General features: G+C 69.4%; 3 protein-coding genes across 7 annotated transcripts in view; 1 reads left to right on the forward strand and 2 right to left on the reverse strand.

The window, feature by feature from the left end:
* DAG1 (dystroglycan 1) overlaps positions 1-5,228 on the reverse strand; it is a 38,179-nt gene extending 32,951 nt beyond the window's left edge. The window contains exons 1-2 of one of the 4 annotated variants that reach the window (XM_084292725.1): positions 5,092-5,189; positions 4,319-4,405 (exon numbers count right to left, since the gene is read on the reverse strand). The gene's annotated coding sequence lies outside the window, so the exon portion shown is untranslated. Of the gene's footprint in view, positions 1-194; positions 215-4,318; positions 4,406-5,091 lie in introns of those variants that run through there. The other 3 variants (XM_084292726.1, XM_084292732.1, XM_084292730.1) reach the window with 3 other exon arrangements.
* Positions 5,229-5,754: 526 nt separating this feature from the next.
* MST1 (macrophage stimulating 1) lies at positions 5,755-9,428 on the forward strand. 2 transcript variants are annotated; one of them, XM_084293000.1, is made up of 18 exons: positions 5,755-5,818; positions 5,941-6,079; positions 6,161-6,273; positions 6,365-6,479; positions 6,651-6,787; positions 6,863-6,983; positions 7,066-7,184; positions 7,271-7,433; positions 7,511-7,641; positions 7,722-7,824; positions 7,905-8,041; positions 8,131-8,166; positions 8,240-8,351; positions 8,438-8,515; positions 8,580-8,726; positions 8,804-8,910; positions 9,049-9,188; positions 9,259-9,428. In XM_084293000.1, the coding sequence occupies exons 1-18, from the start codon at positions 5,764-5,766 to the stop codon at positions 9,418-9,420; spliced, it is 2,115 nt and encodes a 704-aa protein (XP_084149126.1). In that variant the 5' UTR covers positions 5,755-5,763; the 3' UTR covers positions 9,421-9,428. The 2 variants fall into 2 exon arrangements, with proteins under 2 accessions (XP_084149126.1, XP_084149127.1); XM_084293001.1 differs by lacking the exons at positions 6,651-6,787; positions 6,863-6,983.
* A 239-nt stretch (positions 9,429-9,667) lies between these two features.
* Positions 9,668-18,591, reverse strand: APEH (acylaminoacyl-peptide hydrolase). The gene is given in 43 exon segments (XM_084292887.1): positions 9,668-9,795; positions 9,874-9,980; positions 10,053-10,155; positions 10,236-10,426; positions 10,505-10,593; positions 10,674-10,754; positions 10,827-10,896; positions 10,899-11,183; positions 11,278-11,366; positions 11,447-11,498; positions 11,581-11,675; positions 11,783-11,843; positions 11,965-12,086; positions 12,157-12,197; positions 12,293-12,384; positions 12,464-12,601; positions 12,680-12,819; positions 12,932-13,007; positions 13,095-13,176; positions 13,261-13,384; positions 13,452-13,831; positions 13,883-13,981; positions 14,048-14,154; positions 14,232-14,334; positions 14,406-14,596; positions 14,706-14,794; positions 14,890-14,970; positions 15,048-15,131; positions 15,204-15,342; positions 15,417-15,505; positions 15,585-15,636; positions 15,715-15,812; positions 15,887-15,947; positions 16,047-16,168; positions 16,245-16,285; positions 16,371-16,462; positions 16,549-16,686; positions 16,757-16,923; positions 16,997-17,072; positions 17,153-17,246; positions 17,327-17,453; positions 17,529-17,658; positions 18,545-18,591. Coding segments are annotated over 43 exon segments (4,731 nt in total). The 5' UTR covers positions 18,557-18,591; the 3' UTR covers positions 9,668-9,674.
* Positions 18,592-19,229: the final 638 nt, after the last annotated feature.

The following is a 19,229-nucleotide window of genomic DNA, read 5'->3' on the forward strand; positions in this document are numbered from 1 at the left end:
AGCACTCACAGTGCTCTTCCCAGGCTCTCTGCTGGAGCAGGCACGCCACACGCTGCATGGGTCCAAAAGGCATCCAAAATTGGGGCCCTGCACTTACCCTTGCCCCCCCAGAGCTCCCGCGGGCTGCTCCTGCGGCAGGATCCAAGCCACCCAACCCACCACAAAGCACAGGGGCAGCAGCAGCCGAGACGTACCGGGGATTGGGCAGAGCTGTCCCTGGCTGCAGCATCTTGAGCTTATCCCAGCTGCAGGAAAATCAAGCCCAGACTCTCTCTGCCTGCTGCTCCGTCCTGCTTTTCTTTACCAGGCAGGGCAGAACCGCACCAAGGGCTCCCCCGACGCACCCTGCTGTTGGTGATTTTCATCAGACCACGAGGAGCCCGCAAAAGGTGCAAAAAGGCTCACCTACGCTCGGGGCTCAGCTCGCTGCACGTCCACGCACCGCCAAGGGAGGCTTTAGGAGGCCAGGACTGAGGGAAGGGAGCGGGGCTGGGGGATTTGGAGCTCGGTCACGCCAGGGCGAAGCGCACAGCGCCAGCAGGCAGGCCTGCAGGAAACAGCTTCTTCCTGTGACGGCAGGACAGCGCTGCAGCCTCTCCCTGGGGAAGGCTCCAGCCCGCAGACCAAAGACTGGCCACGTCCTGGTCCCACCACAGCAGGGAGAAGGACGAGGAGGGGCAGGATCCCAGCTTCCAGCACTTTGGGGCGTGCGGTGCTGCGGTGCCGGCAGCGGGAGCGAGAGGCGGGTGGGTACGGAACCACGGGCCTGCGATGCTGCTTCTCGACCACCCCTGATCCAGGCCTTTCAGCAAACCTCCCCACACCTAGACGAGCTGTGACAACCACAGGTTGTCACAGCTTATCACCAGCACCACTCGCAGCACCGCCGCTGCCTCCTCGAACGCTTTCAGATCACAATACACGAGCTTAGGGCATTGCCACCAACAGCCCAATCCCTTCCTCATGTCAGCTTTGTTACCAAGTTTCCGTGGGGCTCTGAAGTCCTGTTCTTACGCTTTTCTTCCAGGCACTTTACTAACAAGGGCCGGTGGGATTCCGCACGCAGCACCGGCCCAGCACGTTGCTTTGGCCTCCTCTGGACTTTCTGAAGGGGATTTGTTGCTCAGCAATTGTCGCTCCTGCAAGATCAAACCTCTTGTTTCTCTGAAGTCTGAACTCCAACTGATACCCACACCGAATTTTATTCAAAGACACGAGAAGCGTTGCCTGAAGGAGCAGCCAGCACGAGGCTGCTGGCACGGGGACGGACACAAAGTGTTGGCGTCACGGACACCACCAGGAGCGCTCCGTCCCCCCCATCACACATGAAGGTTGGAATTTTGGCCCAGCAGGGCCTTGTTTGGAGAATTGTGTTGCTGAAATGACGCTTTCCAGCATGCCACAAAGCAGGTGCTGCCGTGCAGCAGGAGGGAAGGATGCTGCAGCCCTGGTGTTTTTCTGCCTCCCTGCCCCACACCTGGGAGGCAGCTCCCTGGAGGGATCCCGAGAGCCACAGCACAGCTACAAACGACACCACGTTACGTCCCTACACCGTTATTTCAATCTCTGCGATACTTACAGAAGGCCTGAAGGAACTTTTCCTTCCTGGAGAGGAAGCTCCCAGCTGGAGGATAGCTTTACAGCGTGAGTTCATGGGGGGTGCACAGCAGCTGTGCTGAACAGACTGAGCAAACACTTCCCTTTTGATGAAGGAGGCGTCTGAGCAGCACCCCAGACTCCTGAACAACTGCCCAGCAGGGACAGGGACTGCTTTTGCCTACCAGACCCAGCCCTGTAACAGAAAAACCCCAAAGATGCCCTTGGCACAAGGAAATTCTCTGGGGGAGGACAGGAGCTCTGGGAAGGGGAACGTTTCCCAAAGGGTCTGAAGGAGGACCTGGCATGAGGAAAATGAAAAAAAATGGTGAAAGGAAGCGAGCCATCCCTCCCCAGCGAGGGACCCAGCGCACAGGTGGCCCCCGTGCCACCCCCTGTAGCTGTGACTGCAGCACGGGGCTGTCACATCACCCGCTGCCACTCAGTGCTCACGTGGAAAACCGCTGGCTCAGGCCATCACCAAGCCTCACCCAACTCATCCCAAATCAGTCCCCTGCCCTTGGGACCGACAGCAAGCGACCAGTGTCTGCCACTGGCAACTCTCATCACAGCCACCGCCTGCCAACTCCCACCCTTAAGGGAGATCAAGCTTCCTCAAGCCTCCATGCACAACCTGGTTCGTAAAAAACCAGAAACATGCCTGAAAGCAGCAGCGTGAATCCATCACCTGTACACGCTCACCGCCAGCGTGACCTGGAGCTGTGCGGGTAAGCAGAAACCTCTCCTGTGCTCGGCAGCCCCGGGCAGGCAGGGAGGAATGCCGCCCGTCAGGTCCCCGCCAGCAGCATTTGCAAAGCTGAGCGCTGGTGAAGAGGCTTCTCCAGCAACCTGCTAGAGAGCTCTGAGGAGCCCGATACGAAACGTCTCTGAGGCTGCCTGTATAGCCCTCCACGAGCAGCACCCTTCTCAGAAAGTGGATTAGAAAAGACCGGCCTCGTTCAGGGTCACCGAGATGGCGAATACCACAGCTGAGCCCTGCAGCGAGACCACGGCACGAGACAAGAGTTAGGAAGGAGGAGAACTCCCTCATCTGAACGCCTACTTACAGGGCAGGTGAGGTCAGGAGGCAATTTTCCCAAAGAAAACCCCAAAGAGAAACTAAACAGCATCCACCTGCAGGACTCAGACAAGATCTGCTGCCGTTCCCAAGCCCACCAGCACCAGGGCCATGCCTCTGCCTCCTGCTCCTCCAGGCTGGGCCTGCTGCGTTTGAGAGCTCCTTCCACGCCACGATTTGGGTGAGGAACTTGCAGCAAGGTAACTGGGAGTGGGGGGAGAAAAAAGAAAAGCTCAGCTCGGCAAGGAGACCAGCAAACAGCACGCTGCCACTGCGTGTGTGGGACGAGCACCTCGCCCCTCCAGGAGCAGCGAGCGTGCCCCCAGCCCAGCCCGAGCCACCCGCAGCGAGGCCGGGCTCCTTGGTGAGCCCCCACAGCCACGCAGAGCACAGAGGGAGCTGCAGGACGTGGAGGAGAAAGCCCCCCACGCCGGGCACAAGGGGCAGAGGGGGGGCACCCCTGGGCACCCTGCTGTCGGGGCAGCGCTGTGCCAGCAGGCCAGCTGCACGCTCGGGAGGGAGGCGGTGACAAAGAAGGCAGTAACGCCAAATATATACAACGCCAGCCCCGCTGGCAAGATGAGCCTCCATCCAGCAAACTGACCCACGGACAGCTTTAAGCCAGCTGGGAAGCGCAGGGAGATAGCAGATAGAGACATGCACTGGGAGAGGAAACGCACCCATCTGAATGACTCCAGCAGGTTACGGTGTTATCTTCCCTTCCAGCAGCACCTCGGCAGTCTGGCCAAACTTACTCGCCCTCGCAGAACAAGCCCTAAAAGCCCTGGTTCTTGGGGCTGATCTTTGATTTTTCACAGCTCAAACACGGTCACAGCGAATCGGGTTTAAGGTACGCAGCTCTCCAGACGGCACAAACATCCTAAGAACAAACACTTGCAGCATACCAAGACCTCAGATATGCTGGGTCAACCCAACTGTGTTTATCTGTATTTTGCCCAAATTGCTGCTGAAGTACTCTGAGCTCAGGGAGCCTCCCTCCCCGCCGATCCAGCAAGAGCCCAGAAGCAATCGGCCGGCAGCCTACGAGCAGCGCAAGGAATGCCAGAGACATTTATTTACACAACCACTGCTTGCCCAAGGAGAACTTTGAGTTTGCATTTTCCTCGTTCAAATTAATCATTACCGGAATTAATTCCTCCATATCAGCCCTCAGCTCACGGGAGGAAAGGCGCAAGCCATCCAGAATCAGCCCTGCAACAAAACTTGAGGACGGCTGTCACCGCCGAAAGCGGCCGGCCGCAGCTCCCCCCGGGCTGGCACAGCATGCTGACCCCCTCCAGGACAACCCCCACCTTATTTCAACCCAAAACGTGGAACAGGCAGCGAGACAACGCTCCTGCTGCCGTGCCACACTGCCAGGGGGCTGGGGGCAGCACAAAGCACCGAGACCCCTCTCCTCACAGCCGTGGCCGTCAGCTCCCACGGGCACAGAGCAGGGCACAGAGCAGGGCACAGAGCAGGGCACGGCACTGCCCCTGACACCCTCCCCTGCTGCCGGGGCTGGAGACACGCGAGGATTCCTCCAAAGCCTGTGGAGGATGAGTTCGGTTTGGAGGATAAGGTCGGGTCTGAGCCCATTCCTGCTGTGTGTTTCACAGCACGAGCACGGGGGGCTTGCCGTACCTGCCGAGGGTCCAGCTCCGTCTCCTGGGGCGGCCGAGCCCAGCACAGCAGGCAGAGAAAGGAGAAGATTTGTGCAGAATTTACTACCTAGCGTAAAGAAAGGGGCGCTTGTAAGGCAGCAGGCACCCCGAGCACCAGCACCTCGCTGTTCAGGCAGCGCCGGGTGCCCGGGGAAGGTGCTGGGGGTCCCGCAGCACCGGGGCACGGTGTGAGCGGGGGGCAGCGGGGCTCTGCTCGGCGCTCCCAGCCAGCAGCAGGCCCCCCGTTTGGCACAGCACCCTGCAGCCAGGGCAGGGCAGCGCCGGGACGGGCACCGGGAACAACGAGCGGGGGGCCCCGAGCAGCCCCCGGGCGGCTCCGTGCGGCCCAGAGCCGGGCCGGGCCCCGCCGCCTGTTGCTGGGGGGCGGCCGGGAGCCCCCCGGGGCCGGCTCCCCGCGGGGGGCGGCAGCCCAAGGTCAGCCCCGCCGGGCCGAGCCCCCCCCCACGGCCGGGCACGCAGCTCCCGGCACCCCCGGCCCGGCCCCAGCGGGGGCGCACCCAGGCGCAGGCCCAGGCCCAGCCGCAGGCCCTGCCCCCGCCGGGCCCGTTCCGCCGCCCGCTCCCCGCCGCCTCCGTGGCGCTGCCGCCGCCGCCAGGCCCGGCCCGCCCGGTAGGCCAAGGGCAGGGCGGCGCGGCAGGTGCCACCGAGGCGGCGGAACGAGGCGAGGCCAGGCCCGGCCGCTCCGTCCCCACCTCCTCCCCGCCTCCCCCCCCCGGCTCTCCCCGTGCTCACCGGGCCCCGCGGCCGCTCCCCGTGGCCGCTCCCCGCCGCCAGCGGCCCCGCACCCAGCGCACGGAGCGGGCGGCGCGGCGCGAGCGCGACCCCGCGCGGGCGCGGGCACGGACCTGGGGGCGGGGCCCGGCGGCGCCTGGCAACCGGCGGCACGAGCGCGCCGCGGCCAATCGGCGCCCGCCGCCCGCGCTCGCCACGCCCCCTCGCGGCCCCGCCCCACCTGGCCGCGCGCGCGGCACCGCCCCCCCCCCCGTCCTCCCCGCTCCCCGCGCCCTGCGGCCGGCCCGCGAGGCCCCGCCCCTTTCGCCGCGTCCGCTTCCTCTTGGCGCCGCCGCAAGCCCCGCCCCGCACCTGCCGCCGGGACACGCCCCCGAGCACCAAGCCACGCCCCCATCTAGACCACGCCCACCAACCAAACCACGCCCCATAGACACCAGGCCACGCCCCCACCGTCAGGCCACACCCTACCATTAAGCCACGCCCCTACCATCAGGCCACGCCCCTACAATCAAGCCACGCCCACCCCACATGCTCCGCCCCCACCCAACAGGCCCCGCCCCCACCCAACAGGCTCCACCCCATCCACTAAGCCACGCCCCATCCTCTAGACCCCGCCCCCTTCCAACAGGCCACGCCCACTTCCATCAGGCCCCGCCCCCCGCCGCCAGCGCCATGCCGGTGCCGCGGGTGCTGCTGGCCGTGGCCGTGGCCGTGGCGCTGGGCGCAGGTAGGGCCGGGGCCGGGGGGCACAGCGGGGACCAGGCAGCCCCGGGGGGCCCCGTGGGCACCTCCTGGGGCTTGCCACTGCCCCTGGCCGGCCCCATGCCCAGCTCCCGCTGCGCTCCCCAGGCTCCCGCTCGCCCCTCAACGACTTCCAGCGCCTGCGAGCCACCGAGCTGCTGCCCCTGCCCCCCGAGGCACCGCCACCGCCCGAGCCGGGCCCGGCTGAGCAGTGCGCCCAGCGCTGTGCCACCAGCCCGGCCTGCCGGTGAGACACGCCGTGGGGTGAACCCCGTGCCCCCCGGTGTCCCCGGTGTCCCCGGTGCCACCCCGCTGTCACGCCTCGCAGGGCCTTCCACCACGAGCGGCAGAGCCAGCTGTGCCAGCTGCTGCGCTGGACGCAGCACTCGCCCGGCGTGCGGCTGCAGAAGAACATCCACTACGACCTGTACCAGAAGAAAGGTGGGGCTGGCACCGGGGCTGCACGCCGGGCACCCGCTGCGGGGCCACCCGCTGCCCGCCCGGCCCTGACGCCCTGCCCGGCTCTGCCCAGACTACCTGCGGGACTGCATCGTGGCCGACGGCATCAGCTACCGCGGCACACGGGCCACCACCGAGAAGGGGCTGCGCTGCCAGCACTGGCAGGCCACCACGCCGCACGACCACAGGTGCCACCGTGCCCCACGGCACCCCCCCAGCAGCTGCAGGCACCAGCCCTGGGCAGCACGGGGCGGTGGGACGCGGGATGGGGCGGCGTGGGGCGATGGGTGCGGGGTGGGGGCAGCACGGGGGCAGTGGGGATGGTGCTGGGGCGGTGGCACTGACCGGGGGTGGCACAGGTTCCTGCCGTCCCCACGCAATGGGCTGGAGGAGAATTACTGCCGCAACCCCGACCGCGACAAGCGGGGCCCCTGGTGTTACACCGTGGACCCCAGCGTGCGGCACCAGAGCTGCGGCATCAAGAAGTGCCAGGATGGTGAGCGCCGCGCCCCGGGGACGCCCCGTGCCGCTTGTCCCCACCCCCGCTGAGGCTCCCCCCCGCTGTTGGCAGCCATCTGCATGACCTGCAACGGGGAGGATTACCGAGGCTTCGTGGACCACACCGAGTCAGGGACCGAGTGCCAGCGCTGGGACCTGCAGCACCCGCACAAGCACCCCTACCACCCCGACAAGTACCGGCCCGGGGGCGCGCAGCCACGGTGCTGACAAGGAGCGCCTGTCACCCTCACCCACTGCTCCCCGTCTCTCGCCCAGGTACCCCGAGAAGGGTCTGGATGACAACTACTGCCGCAACCCGGACGGCTCCGAGCAGCCCTGGTGCTACACCGTTGACCCCGTGCGGGAGCGCGAGTATTGCCGCATCCGCGTCTGCAGTAAGTCCCCGCTGGTGGCACACAGGGCCGGGGCCGGCTGTCCTCGCTGCCACCCTCACCCCGCTGTTCTCTGGCCACGCAAGCAGAGAAGCGTCCGCGGCCCCTCAACGTCACCACCAACTGCTTCAGGGGGAAGGGCGAAGGCTACCGGGGCCGGGTGAACGTCACCGTGTCGGGCATCCCGTGCCAGCGCTGGGACGCCCAGGCACCGCACCGGCACCACTTTGTGCCCGACAAGTACCCGTGCAAGTAGGTGTGGCGGGGCAGGACGGGGTGGCCGTGGGCAGCGCCCACGGGCACGGGCACGCAGCTGGCTGCTCTGCCAGGGACCTGCAGGAGAACTACTGCCGCAACCCCGACGGCTCGGAGGCGCCGTGGTGCTTCACCACCCGCCCCAGCGTCCGCGTTGCCTTCTGCTTCCACATCCGCCGCTGCGACGACGAGCTGGGTGCTCAGGGTGAGCCCCGCTGCCCTGGGCGTGGGGGTGCCCCCATCAGGGTGCCCGCCCGTGACAGGGTGCTCCCTGCCTGCCCCCAGAGTGCTACCACGGCCGCGGTGAGACGTACCGCGGCCACGTCAGCAAGACGCGCAAGGGCATCACGTGCCAGCGCTGGGACGCCCAGACACCCCACGTGCCCCAGTGAGTGTGTGCAGGAGCCTCCCAGGGGCTGCGGCACGGCCACGGGGACGGGGACAGAGGTGGCGACTCCCTCCCGGCAGGATCTCTCCCGCCACCCACCCCGAGGCCCACCTGGAGGAGAACTACTGCCGCAACCCCGACAACGACAGCCACGGCCCCTGGTGCTACACCATGGACCCCCGCATGCCCTTTGACTACTGCGCCATCAAGCCCTGCTGTGAGCCCCGGCCCTGCTGAACCCCAGCTGCCCCGCGGCGTGCTTGTGGCCACCCCGCTGCAGCCACCCCCTTGCTGTTCTCTCCGCAGCCGGCAACGCGGTGCCGTCCATCCTGGAGAGCACGGGTAGGGACGGGGGGACGCCGGGTGCCACGCGGCGGGCGCGGACACCACTGGCTGACGCCTGCCGTGTGCGCAGAGGCGGTGACGTTTGAGCAGTGCGGCCGGCGGGACGAGAGGCTGCAGCTCAAGGGGCGCATCGTGGGCGGGCAGCCCGGCAACTCGCCGTGGACCGTCAGCATCCGCAACCGGTGAGCGGGCACCCTGCGTGCCAGCACTGCTCTGCCGCCAGCCGGGCGCCCCCACGAGCTGCCCCCCCTCATGCCGGTGCCTGCAGGGCCGGCGTGCACTTCTGCGGCGGGTCCCTGGTGAAGGAGCAGTGGGTGATCAGCATCCGCCAGTGCTTCTCCTCCTGGTGAGCTTGGGGACAGCACGCAAGGCGCCGGGTGCCGCCGTGCCCTGATGTCCCCGTCCTGCAGCGACGCGGACCTGTCGGGCTACGAGGTGCACCTGGGGCTGCTGTTCAAGGACCCCGGCCCTGCAGACCCCGACCTGCAGGCCATCCCCATCGTGCGCATCTTCTGCGGTCCCTCTGAGTCCCACCTGGTGATGCTGAAGCTGGCGAGGTGAGCAGCCGAGCCCCGTGCCCTGGCACTGTTGGCACTAGCACCACGTCCCCCACACCCCCCGTGTCCCTCCGCAGGCCGGCCGTGCTGAACAAGCGCGTGGCCCTGATCTGCCTGCCACCCGAGCGCTACGTCGTGCCCGCGGGCACCATCTGCGAGATCGCCGGCTGGGGGGAAACCAGAGGTACCCGACGTGGACAGCCCCGGCCACGGCATCCCCCTGCCCGCAGCCTGCCCCTGCCCATCCCATGACACCCCCTTCTCACGCCCTCCCCCTTCCGTGCCACCCCCCGCCACCACCCCGGGGGCTGGCACCCTGCAGGCACGGCCGACAGCCGCGTGCTGAACGTGGCCCAGCTGCCCGTGCTGGCCCATGGCGAGTGCCAGGCGGCGCTGCGTGGGCGCCTGAAGGAGAGCGAGCTGTGCACCGCCCCGCTGCGCACCGGCGTGGGCGCCTGCGAGGTGAGCGGGGCCAGGGGGGCTCGGGGCCACCCCCTGGGATGGGGGTCACGGCGCTCTTTTGGCCCCGCAGGGAGATTACGGAGGGCCCCTGGCCTGCCTGACCGCCGACTGCTGGGTGCTGGAGGGGGTGATCACCCCGTCCCGCGTCTGCGCCCGCACCGACCAGCCCGCCCTCTTCATCCGCGTCTCGCTCTACGTCGACTGGATCCACAAGGTCATGAAGATGGTCTGAGCCGGGCTGCGGGCGGCTGGAGGGGTGGCACCCCCCTGCCTGCCCCCCCGATGCCAATAAAGGGAGTGGAGCCAGCCTCTGTCTGTGTTGCAGCGGGGCCAAGATGCACAGGACAGCACTGCACCAGGTGGCACACGTTTATTTAGAGGCAAGCCCACATCCCCATTTCCATCCTGTGCCATCACTTGCTCCGCTCTCCTCTGGTCCCGGTGCCATCCCCGGGACCCCCGGGCACTCCAAGGCCACCGCAGGTGCTAGGGGCTGTGCCGGGGCTGTCTCAGGTGTTGGAGGAACCAGCGGGCACAGTTCCCAAAAACATCAGCCTCTGTCTCTGTGCCTGCCAGTGCGTGGCCACCCTCCGGGTACCACAGCAGCCTGGGGGCGGGCAGGGGATGCTCAGCCGGTGCCCCAGGGCTCCCTGCCTGCTCCCCCCGACCCCTTTACCCCACTCACCGTGTCGGCACCCCCCTGGCCCTCAGCACCCGGTACAGCTCCAGCGCCTGCGTGGGGCTGACCCGCCGGTCCCGGGCACCCACGCACAGCAGCACCGGCGTCTGTACCTGCGGCACGAGCAGCGGTGGGTGCTCAGCCCCCAGCCCTGGCCCCCCCGCGTCCATCCCCCTGTGCCATACCCGGTGCGCCTGGGCGATGGGCGAGCGCTGCAGCATGGTGGCTACGTCCTCGGCACGGGGCACCCGCTCGAAGGAGTAGGGCAGCCCCAGGGACACGTAGCGCCTGTGGGAGGGAGGCAGGGGGGTGGTGTGGTGCCCAGGGCACGGAGCGATGCAGCACGGTGTGGGATGGGCGAGCCTCACCAGTCGGGGATGTCGGAGGTGCCCAGCAGGGCGGGCAGGTTGGAGACGGGGTTGCGCAGGGCGCATGCCTGGTAGCGCTTGGGCTGACGGGCGAGGAGGTGGAGGGCGATGAAGGCTCCGTGGGAGCCGGCGAGCAGGGCCAGGCGGCGTGGGTCGAGGGGCTCGCTGTGCAGCGCCTGCTCCACTGCCAGCTGCGGGCGTGGGGCACCCCACGGTCAGCACCCCACCCCGACAGCACCCCCAGCACTCCGTCCCAGCACCCCCCTGACCTGTGTGTCCGCCACATCCTGCTCACCCACGCGGGACAGCAGTGACTCGATGCTGGCCTGCCCGAAGCCCAGGGAGCCGCGGTAGTTCACTGGGGAGACAGGGTTTGTGGGGTGCCACATCCCCAGCGTGGCACGGGGGACACCCGGCGCCGGGGTCCCCAGCACTCACCCAGGAGCACGGCAAACCCCAGGCGGCACAGTGCAGCCATGCTCGGGCGCCAGCGGGCATCGAAGACGGCGTGAGGGCCACCTGGGGACAGCGGGGACATCACTCGGGGTGCCACCAGCAGTGCAGGGGTGTCCCCGCTGCCCCCTCACTCACCGTGGGGGCACACAACGAGGGGGTGCGGTGCCTTGCTGCCCGGTGGGCTCAGCAGCAGCGCCTCGAAGGGCTGGGTGCCTGCACCGAGGAAGGGGCCCTGCTCAGCCCCCGCTGCCCTGTGTACCCAGTGCCCCCAGACCCTTCCCGCCCCCCTCCACCCAAGGGCCCCCAGCTCCCAGTAGCACCTGGGTGCTTGGGGGCCCCTGGGCGCTCACCGCGCGGAGCAGAGCTCTGCCCACCGCAGGGAGGCCGAACCATCAGGGTTTTCCAGGTGATGCCGGGCACCGTTGGGGCATCCTCCACTGTCACCCAGCGCAGGGACAGCTCCTGACCCAACGGTGGCAGCTCTGCCACGACCTGGGGACGAGCGCTGAGTGGCACCAGGGCACCCCTTTCCCTCGGCAAGGTGTCACGGGCACCGCGCATGGTGCCGTGCCACGGCGCTGCTCACCAGGCGGGGTGGGCGGTGTGGGGCCGAGCAGGTGGCCACCAGCAGGTCCCACTGGATGGTGAGCAGCTCCCAGCACCCTTCGGGTGACCCTGCAGACAGCAGCACCCCGATGGGCGCCGGGGCTCACCCTGACTTGCCAGTGCGCCGCCAGCAGCCAGGCGCAGCGTACCGGCAGTGAGGTTGGTGACAGTGGCTGCCTCCGTGTCCACCAGCAGCAGGTCCTGCGAGGGGACAGAGCGCGGGATCCCAGCTCACCACGGGGGCCGTGTCGCAGCCCTGCTCCGTCCCCGTCCCCCAGCTCACCGTGCGGCTGCGCTGCGGGGTGCCCAGCAGGGCTCGCCGGCTGTCGGCTGCCCAGCACCGCGGCGGCAGCTCCGTGGCGTAGATCCCGGTGAAGGCTGCGAGCAGCGCAGGGCACTGGTGAGCTGGGGTGGTGGCCCCCGGCATCGGGGGGGGAATCTGACCCCCCAGCAGCACCCAGCCCCGCTGGCTGCGTGGCTCTCACCGCCCGTGGGCTCCTGCACCACGTCAAGCACCGTCACCGTCTGCCGCGTCTGCCAGGTGAGCTGGGGAGAGCCAAGCCCCAATGGGGAAACTGAGGCACAGGGGATTTGGGGACCGAGAGGGATTTTGGGGACAGCTCCTGCACAACTGGGAGGGGCGGCCCAGCACGCACAGCCCCCTCACCATCCGCAGCTGCAGGCACTGCCGGTGGGGCCCTCCCACGGCCCCCTCCAGGTAAAGCAGGCGCCGGCCGTCGGGGCTCAGCCGGGGCGAGCAGGCGGCACGGGGCTGGGCCGACAGCAGCTCTGTGGGCAGCGGGGTCAGTGCCACAGGGACACCAGGGACCGGGGGCACCCTGGGGTCCCCAGCGCTCACCGCAGCGCCTGCTGGCCACTTCCAAATGGAAAATGCCCGACCTGGGGAGGAACAGTGGCTGTCAGAGCTCCGTGGCTACGTCAGCCCTCACCGTGCTGGCACAGGGCGGGCAGCGCGGTCACAGCGGGGGGCTCACCTCCTGTTGGAGCAGGCGCTCAGCCCCAGGCGGAAGGGCTCGTGCCACCAGCCCACAAACACCACGCCAGTGTCGTCCGGGGACCACAGAGCCTGCGTGAGAGCTGGGCTCGTGCTGGAGCCACGGGGCATTCCCACTGACCCCAGGGCTCTGCCTGCCCCCCATCCTGACCTGGCCAGGGGACACGTGCTCGGGGACGCCCTCCAGCACCGAGACGCTGCTGCCCTCGATGTCCAGCACGCAGAGCACGGGGACGCTGCAGGTGCTCAGCGCCTCCCCCCAGTCCTCGTGGTACACAAACTGCTCGCCCTGCTCATGGTGTGCGTGGTGTGGTCACTGGCACGCTCACCACGCAAGTGGCACGCTCACGGGAAGCTCACCACCCACCTCCTCCTCCTCCTCCTCTGCTGGCCCGGCTGCCCCCGGCACAAGCCACGGGCTGGGTTTTGGTGGCCTGGGCTGGCTCCTCTCAGCCACATAGAGCAGCCGCGTCTCCGAGCGGGACCAGGCCAGGCAGGCGAAGGGCCCTGGTGTGGGGACAGGGTGCCAAAGCCCAGCGTGGCACGGGCGCAGCCAGCGGGGCCACCAGCCGTGCCACCCTCACCTGCACCCTGGGAGTATTTCGGGAGGGGGCCCTACCCTCTGTGTAGACCCTGCCGTGCTTCCCCAGCGCTGTCAGGTCCACGCCGTGGCTGCGCCCACCTCCGTCCCACACCTGGGCGAGGGGGGGGGCTGAGCACGGGCATGCCGTACCCACAGCACCCACCTCCCCTCCCCAGCCAGCCCCGGGCACCCGCGTTACCTCCAGCACCTCGTGGCCCTGCAGCGGGCAGCGGGCGAGCACGGCGCGGCGCTGCCCCGACGGCGAGTCCTGGCTGAGAAGCCTGCGGGCGGCAGGGAGGCTGCAGCGGGGGCACGGCCGCACCGCCCCATCCCGTCCCATCCCGAAGCCCAGCCGCGAGCCCTACTGGTGGCGGATCTCGGCGCTGAGCGCTGCCCGGCTGGCAGTGAGGCCGCCGTCTGCACGCTGCAGGCTGTAGTGCCGGCTGAACCGCAGGAGCCGCCGGCGGCGCAGGTCGGGCTGGCTGCACTCTGTGGGACGGGGACGTCAGCGCCCGCCCGTGCCGAGAGCGCCGAGGGCGCGCGAGCCCCAACTCACCGGTGTAGAGGAGGAAGGCCTGGCCCCCCCCTGCGGCACCCAGCGCGGCGCGGGTGATGGCAGGGAAGCGGCTGAGCTCCCGGTAGCAGGAGCCGGGGTGGCTCTGCAGCCCCTCTGCCGGCTCCCCCAGGCTTTCCGTGCCCCACCGACTCCCTGAGGCCATGGGGCCGCTCCGCCGCCGTGCTGGGCCGCCGCCGTCTGCGGCTCCACAGCGGGGCAGGGTGCCAAGGCATGTGCAGGCCGCCCGGCTGGGGCAGTGCCAGACCCGCTGCCTTGTGCGCACCCGGGGGGGCTGCGGGGTGCTGGGTGCTGGCAGCGGGACATCTCCACCCTCTGCAGCGTGACCGGCGATCGCAGCACCATCACGGACAAGCCCAGTGCTGAGCTACACCGTTTATTGGGGAGTGACAGTGCCGGGGGCCTCTCAGCACCGCAAGTGCTCCAGCAGCCACTGCACGATGTTCATGAAGCCGTCGGCTTCGGCCTCGACGCCGGCCAGCGCGTGGTTGTTCCCTGGGTACCAGAGCAGCCTGCAGGGCGGAGCGGGGTTAGCGCCGTGCCCGCAGCCCGCTCCCCAGCACCCAGCCCCTACTCACCGCGTGGGGACTCCCCTGGTCTTCAGGGCACGGTAATACTCCAGTCCCTGCTTGGGGGGCACACGGAGGTCGTCCTCCCCCAGCATCAGCAGCACGGGCGTGCGGACCTGCGGGGGGCACGGCTCAGCAGCGCTGCCACGGGTGGGTGCAGGGGACGGGGACGGGGACAGGGACGGGGCTGTACCCGGTCAACGTAGCGTATGGGTGACTTCTGCAGCATCTCCGCCCACTGCGCTGGGTCCGGCAGGGCAGCCGGCACGTAGGGCAGCCCCGTCTCCGTCAGGCACCTGCAGGCGAGAGGCAGGGGGGGCACGTGCAGGGCCGGGGTCGGGGGGAGCTGGGGGGGCGCAGCACTCACCAGTCGGGGATGTCGGTGGTGGTGGCCATGGAGGCGATGTTCACCACGGGGTTGCGGACCACGCAGGCGTGGTAGGTGTCGGGGAACTGCCCGATGAGGTGGCACGCCAGGAAGCCCCCGTGCGAGCCGCCCACCAGGGCCACCCGGCTGGAGTCCAGCAGCTCCTCCTGCAGCACCCGCTCCACGCAGAGCTGCGCCCGCAGGGGACAGGCGCCGGGGTGGGGACGTGCCCGCACCCGGCTCTCCCTCCCTGGGGGCGCCCACAGGGCCGGGGGGCTCGCACGTCTGCCGGCACCGTACCTGCACGTCCCGCACGTCCTGCGTGCCCACGTTGCCCGGCAGGGAGTTCACGCTGTCCTGGCCGAAGCCCAGCGAGCCGCGGTAATTCACTGGGCGAGACGGTGTCAGAAACCTCCTGCCCCCCATCCCGGACCCTGTGGGCACTGCAGGGGCACCGTGCCCCAACGCCCCCCCCCCCACTCACCCAGCAGCACGGCGAAGCCCACGCGGCACAGCACGGCTGGGTACAGCATCCACCCGGCAGAGAAGACGGTGTGGGGTCCCCCTGCGAGGGGCAGGCAGCGCGGTGACACCGCGCAGACACAGCCAGCGCTGCGGGGGGGTTGGGGGGCGAGCTCTCACCATGGGGCATCACGACCAGGGGGGGCTTCTGGGCAGTGGGACCCTCGCTCGGGCGCAGCAGGATGGCATCGAAGTCCAGGCCCCCTGCGGGGGTGGTGGAGGCAGGGTCAGGGCTCAGCAGGGATGGGTGAGAGCCCTGCTGCCTCCGGTGCTCACCGTACTGGGGGTTCTCCTGCTCCGGGGGGGGCTGCAGGGTGCGGATGCTCCAGCTGATGCTGGGCACGGGGGGTGCGTCCTGCAGGCACACCCACTGCACCTGCGCCTCCTGGCCCACGCTGGGCAGGACAGCGACTCTCTGCGTGGGGAGAAGCTTCAGTGCCAGCGTCCGAGGGGCTGGGGGTCACTGTGGGGACGGGGACGTCACCGTACCAGCGTGGGGGGGCAGCTGGGGGTGGAGAACTTGGCCACTAGGAGGTCCCGGTCGATGGTGAGGACAGACCAGCTCCCCTGGGGCGCACCTGGGGAGGACGGGAGGCTCAGACCTGCAGGCAGGACCAGCCCCAGCCCCGGCACGGCACAGCACGGCACGGCACTCACCGGCTGTCAGAGAGGTCGTGGCACCCGTCTGTGTGTCCACCACAAACACGTCCTAGGGGCAGGAGGGCAGAGTCCAGCCGGGCACCGCCACGGCCCCGCCACGTGTCCCCGCGGCCCCGTGGCCCCTTACCTGCTGGCTGCGCTGGGCCGTGTCCAGCACAAGCCTCCGGCTGTCGGCCGCCCAGCACAGCTCCGGCAGGGCGCTGCAGTAGATGCCGGGGAAGCTGCCTGCGAGGGGAGCGTCGTGGCTCAGCACCCCCTGCACCCCATCTCCCCAGACCTCCCCGCGGGGCCGTACTCACCCCACGCCTGCCGCGGCACGGCCTCCAGCACGGTGCGGGTCTGCTCGGTGTACCAGTCGTACTGCGGGACACACGGGCCGGGGGGGCTTTGTCGGGTCCCATCCTGCCCACCAGCCCCCTCTGAAACCCCCCGGGTGCGTTTTGGGGCCCCGCTGCTCACCATGAGGAGGCGGCTGCACTGCTGGTGGGGCCCCAGGGCGCTGTTCTCCAGGTAGGCGATGCGGCAGCGGTCGGGGCTGAGCCGCGGGGACCACACGGCCCTGGTGTCATCCGAGAGCAGCTCTGCAAGGGGACGAGGGGACGCTGAGAGGGTGCAGGGGGCCTGGGCACCGCTGGGGGCTGGGGGAGAGCCACTCACCACAATCCCCACCCGTCAGGTCCACGTAGAAGAGTGCCGAGCTGCCGGGGAGAGGGGGACCGTCACTGCGGGGCGGGCTGGGGGTCCCCCGGGGGTTTGGGGTGCCCGGGGAGGACCGGCACTCACCGGCGGTTGGTGCAGTGCCGCAGCCCCAGGCGGAAGGGCTCGTGCCACCAGCCCACGAACACCACGCCGGTGTCTTCTGGGGACCAGAAGGCCTGCCCGCAGGGAGACGGCGCCGCTCAGTGATGGTGTCACCCCATTTCCCACCACCTCCCCCGTCCCCGTTGTCCCCCATCCTGACCTGGCCGGGGGAGACGTGCTCGGGGACGCCCTCCAGCACCGAGACGCTGCTGCCCTCGATGTCCAGCACGCAGAGCACGGGGACGCTGCAGGTGCTCAGCGTCTCCCCCCAGTCCTCGCGGTACACGAACTGCTCGCCCTGCGGCACAGCCCCGTCAGTGCCACCCGCGGGGCGTGGAGCCATCACCCCGGGGGTGTCGGGGACCCACCTTGAGGGGCGCGTCCGGCTTCTCGGGGCGCTCCAGGTCCTCATCGGTGGAGCAGTCCAGCTCCGGCGCTTTGCTCTGGAAGAAGGACTCGGCCTTGGGGCGCTTCTTCTCCGCCACGTAGAGCAGGTGGGTCTCCGAGTGCGACCAGGCCAGGCAGCCGAACTGGTCTGCGGGAAGGCTCAGGCACCAGCCGCCCTGTCCCCGGGGTCCCCCAGGGCCACCCCAGCCCTCGTCCCTCACCGTCATCATAGATGCTGCCGTGCTTGTCCAGCGCCGTCAGGTCGATGCTCTTCACCTTGCGGTTCTGATCCCACACCTGGGGGCGCAGGCACGGGGTGGGGGCAGCCCGAGCCCCCTGCCCCTTCCCTGCTGCATCCCGCTTGCACCCCAGCTCACCTCCAGGAACTGCTTCTCCTTCTCCTTCTCCTTGACGGCGGCCTTGCGCAGGACGGCCTTCAGCGCCCCGCTGGGGGACTCGCAGCTCAGCAGCCTGCGGGAAGGCCCCCACGTCCCCACGTCAGCCCAACGGCCCCGGCGGTGCGGGGACGCGGGGCACGGGGGGGGACGCACTCGTCCTTGATCTCGCAGCAGGTGCCGGCGGGCCCCGCGTAGACGATGGAGGCGCCGTCGTGGAAGACGAGGTACTGCCGGCACGACTTGATGGTCTCCGCCCGCACCAGGTCCCGCTGCGACCACTCTGCGCGGGGACAAGGGGACGGGGTGAGCACCCACGGCGCCCCGCATGCCCCCCGCCCCGTCCCCGTCCCCGTACCGGTGTAGAGGCTGCAGTACTTGCCCCCGTACTGCGTGGTGACGTCTGGGCCCAGGCAGGCGGTGCTGAGCCCCGGGTGCTGGCTCAGCTCCCGGTACAGCCCCGCGACCTCCTCCAGGGTGGGCAGCACCTGCGGGACCGGCGGGCTGGCTGCGGGGCACGGGGCTGGGACCAGGGGCATGGGGCAAGGCTGGGGGACCAGGGTATAGGGGGGGGGATTCTGGGGGGTGCCAGGGTATGTGGGGGGCAGTTATTGGGGTAGCAGGGCATATGGGGGGGGCTACTGGGGTAGCAGGGTGTATGGGGGGCTGCTATGGGAGTACCAGGGGACATGGGGGGGTACTATTGGGGGTACCGGGGCACATGGGAGGGGGGTTATCAGGGTACCAGGGCACCTGGGGGGCAGTTATTGGGATACCAGGGCTTATGGGGGGTGCTATTGGGGTACCAGGGGACACGGGGGGCTCCTATCGGGGTACCAGGGGACATGGGGGGGGTGCTATTGGAGTACCAGGGCACATGGGGGCAGTTATAGGGGTACCAGGGCACATGGGGGGGGACTATGGGGGTACGAGGGGACATGGGGGGGGGCTATCAGGGTACCATGGGATATGGGGGGGGGCTACCAGGGTCCCAGGGCACGTGGGGGGGGGGCTATGGGGGTACTAGGGGACATGGGGGGCAGTTATTGGGGTACCAGGGGACATGGGGGGGGCTTCTGGGGTCCCAGGGCACATGGGGGGGGTATGAGGGTACCAGAGGCCATGGAGGGGGGGCTACCAGGGGCTATGGGGGGGCTATGGGGGGGCTATGGGGGTCCCGGGGCACACGGGGGGCTCCTATGGGGGTCCCGGGGCACATGGGGGGGGGGGCACCTGCGGGCCCCGCGCAGGCACCGGGGGGGCTCCGGGCACGGGGGGGGGGGCTCTGAGGGGGGGGGGGGCAGCGCCGGGGACGCGCGCGGGCCGGGCCGGGCCCCCCGGTGACGTCACCTCCCCCCCCCCCCAGCCCCTCACCACCGGCTCCATCTCGCGGCCTCGGGGGGGGGGCGGCGCCGCTTCCGGGGGGCGGGGCGGGGCGGGGCCCCCCCGGCCGCGTTACGGCGCCCCCTGGCGGCGCGGGGGGGGCGCTACCGGAGGAGGGGGGGGAGACCCCAACCCCGACCCCAACCCCCCCCCCAAAAAAAAAAACCCCAACCCCCCCGGGGCAGGCACGAGGCGGAGGCGGGTTCAGACCAAGTCCGCGTTGTTTTATTCCGTTCCCACAGAAACACCTGGGGGGGGTGGGGGGGTGGTGGTGGGGGGGGGCGACTCGTGGTACGCGGTCACGACACGGCGGCGGCACGGGGGGGGGCACGACGGGGCTCACAGGGCACGGCACACACGCACACCGTCACGGGGGGGGGGGGGCACGCGGCCCCCCAGCACCCCCCGTCCCCAAAAAGGGGCCCCCCAGCCCCGGGTGGGCGGCTGGAGGTGTGCTGGGGGGGGCCGGGGGGGGCCCGGTGCCGGTTACACACTGTACAGGTATTTACAGCGCCGGGCCGGGGGGGAGCTGCGGCCCCCCAGGCCCCTTTAGGGCGGCCAGGTCCTCTGCATCCCACACCGCGAGGAGCCGATGGAGGAGGGAGGCCGACGACCGTTTGAAATAATAATTTACAAAAAAAAAAAAACAAAAAAAAATCAAAATAATAATAATAAT

Source organism: Netta rufina (genome assembly GCF_964035555.1).
Source record: "Netta rufina genome assembly, chromosome: 10".
Taxonomy (NCBI): Eukaryota; Metazoa; Chordata; class Aves; order Anseriformes; family Anatidae; genus Netta; species Netta rufina.

Coding starts and splice junctions, on each gene's coding strand:
- MST1 (XM_084293000.1), top strand. CDS start 5,764: ATGCCGGTGCCGCGGGTGCTGCTGGCCGTGGCCGTGGCCGTGGCGCTG. Junction 5,819..5,940: donor GGCCGTGGCGCTGGGCGCAG/GTAGGGCCGGGG, acceptor TGCGCTCCCCAG/GCTCCCGCTCGCCCCTCAAC. Junction 8,516..8,579: donor CGCCAGTGCTTCTCCTCCTG/GTGAGCTTGGGG, acceptor CCCGTCCTGCAG/CGACGCGGACCTGTCGGGCT.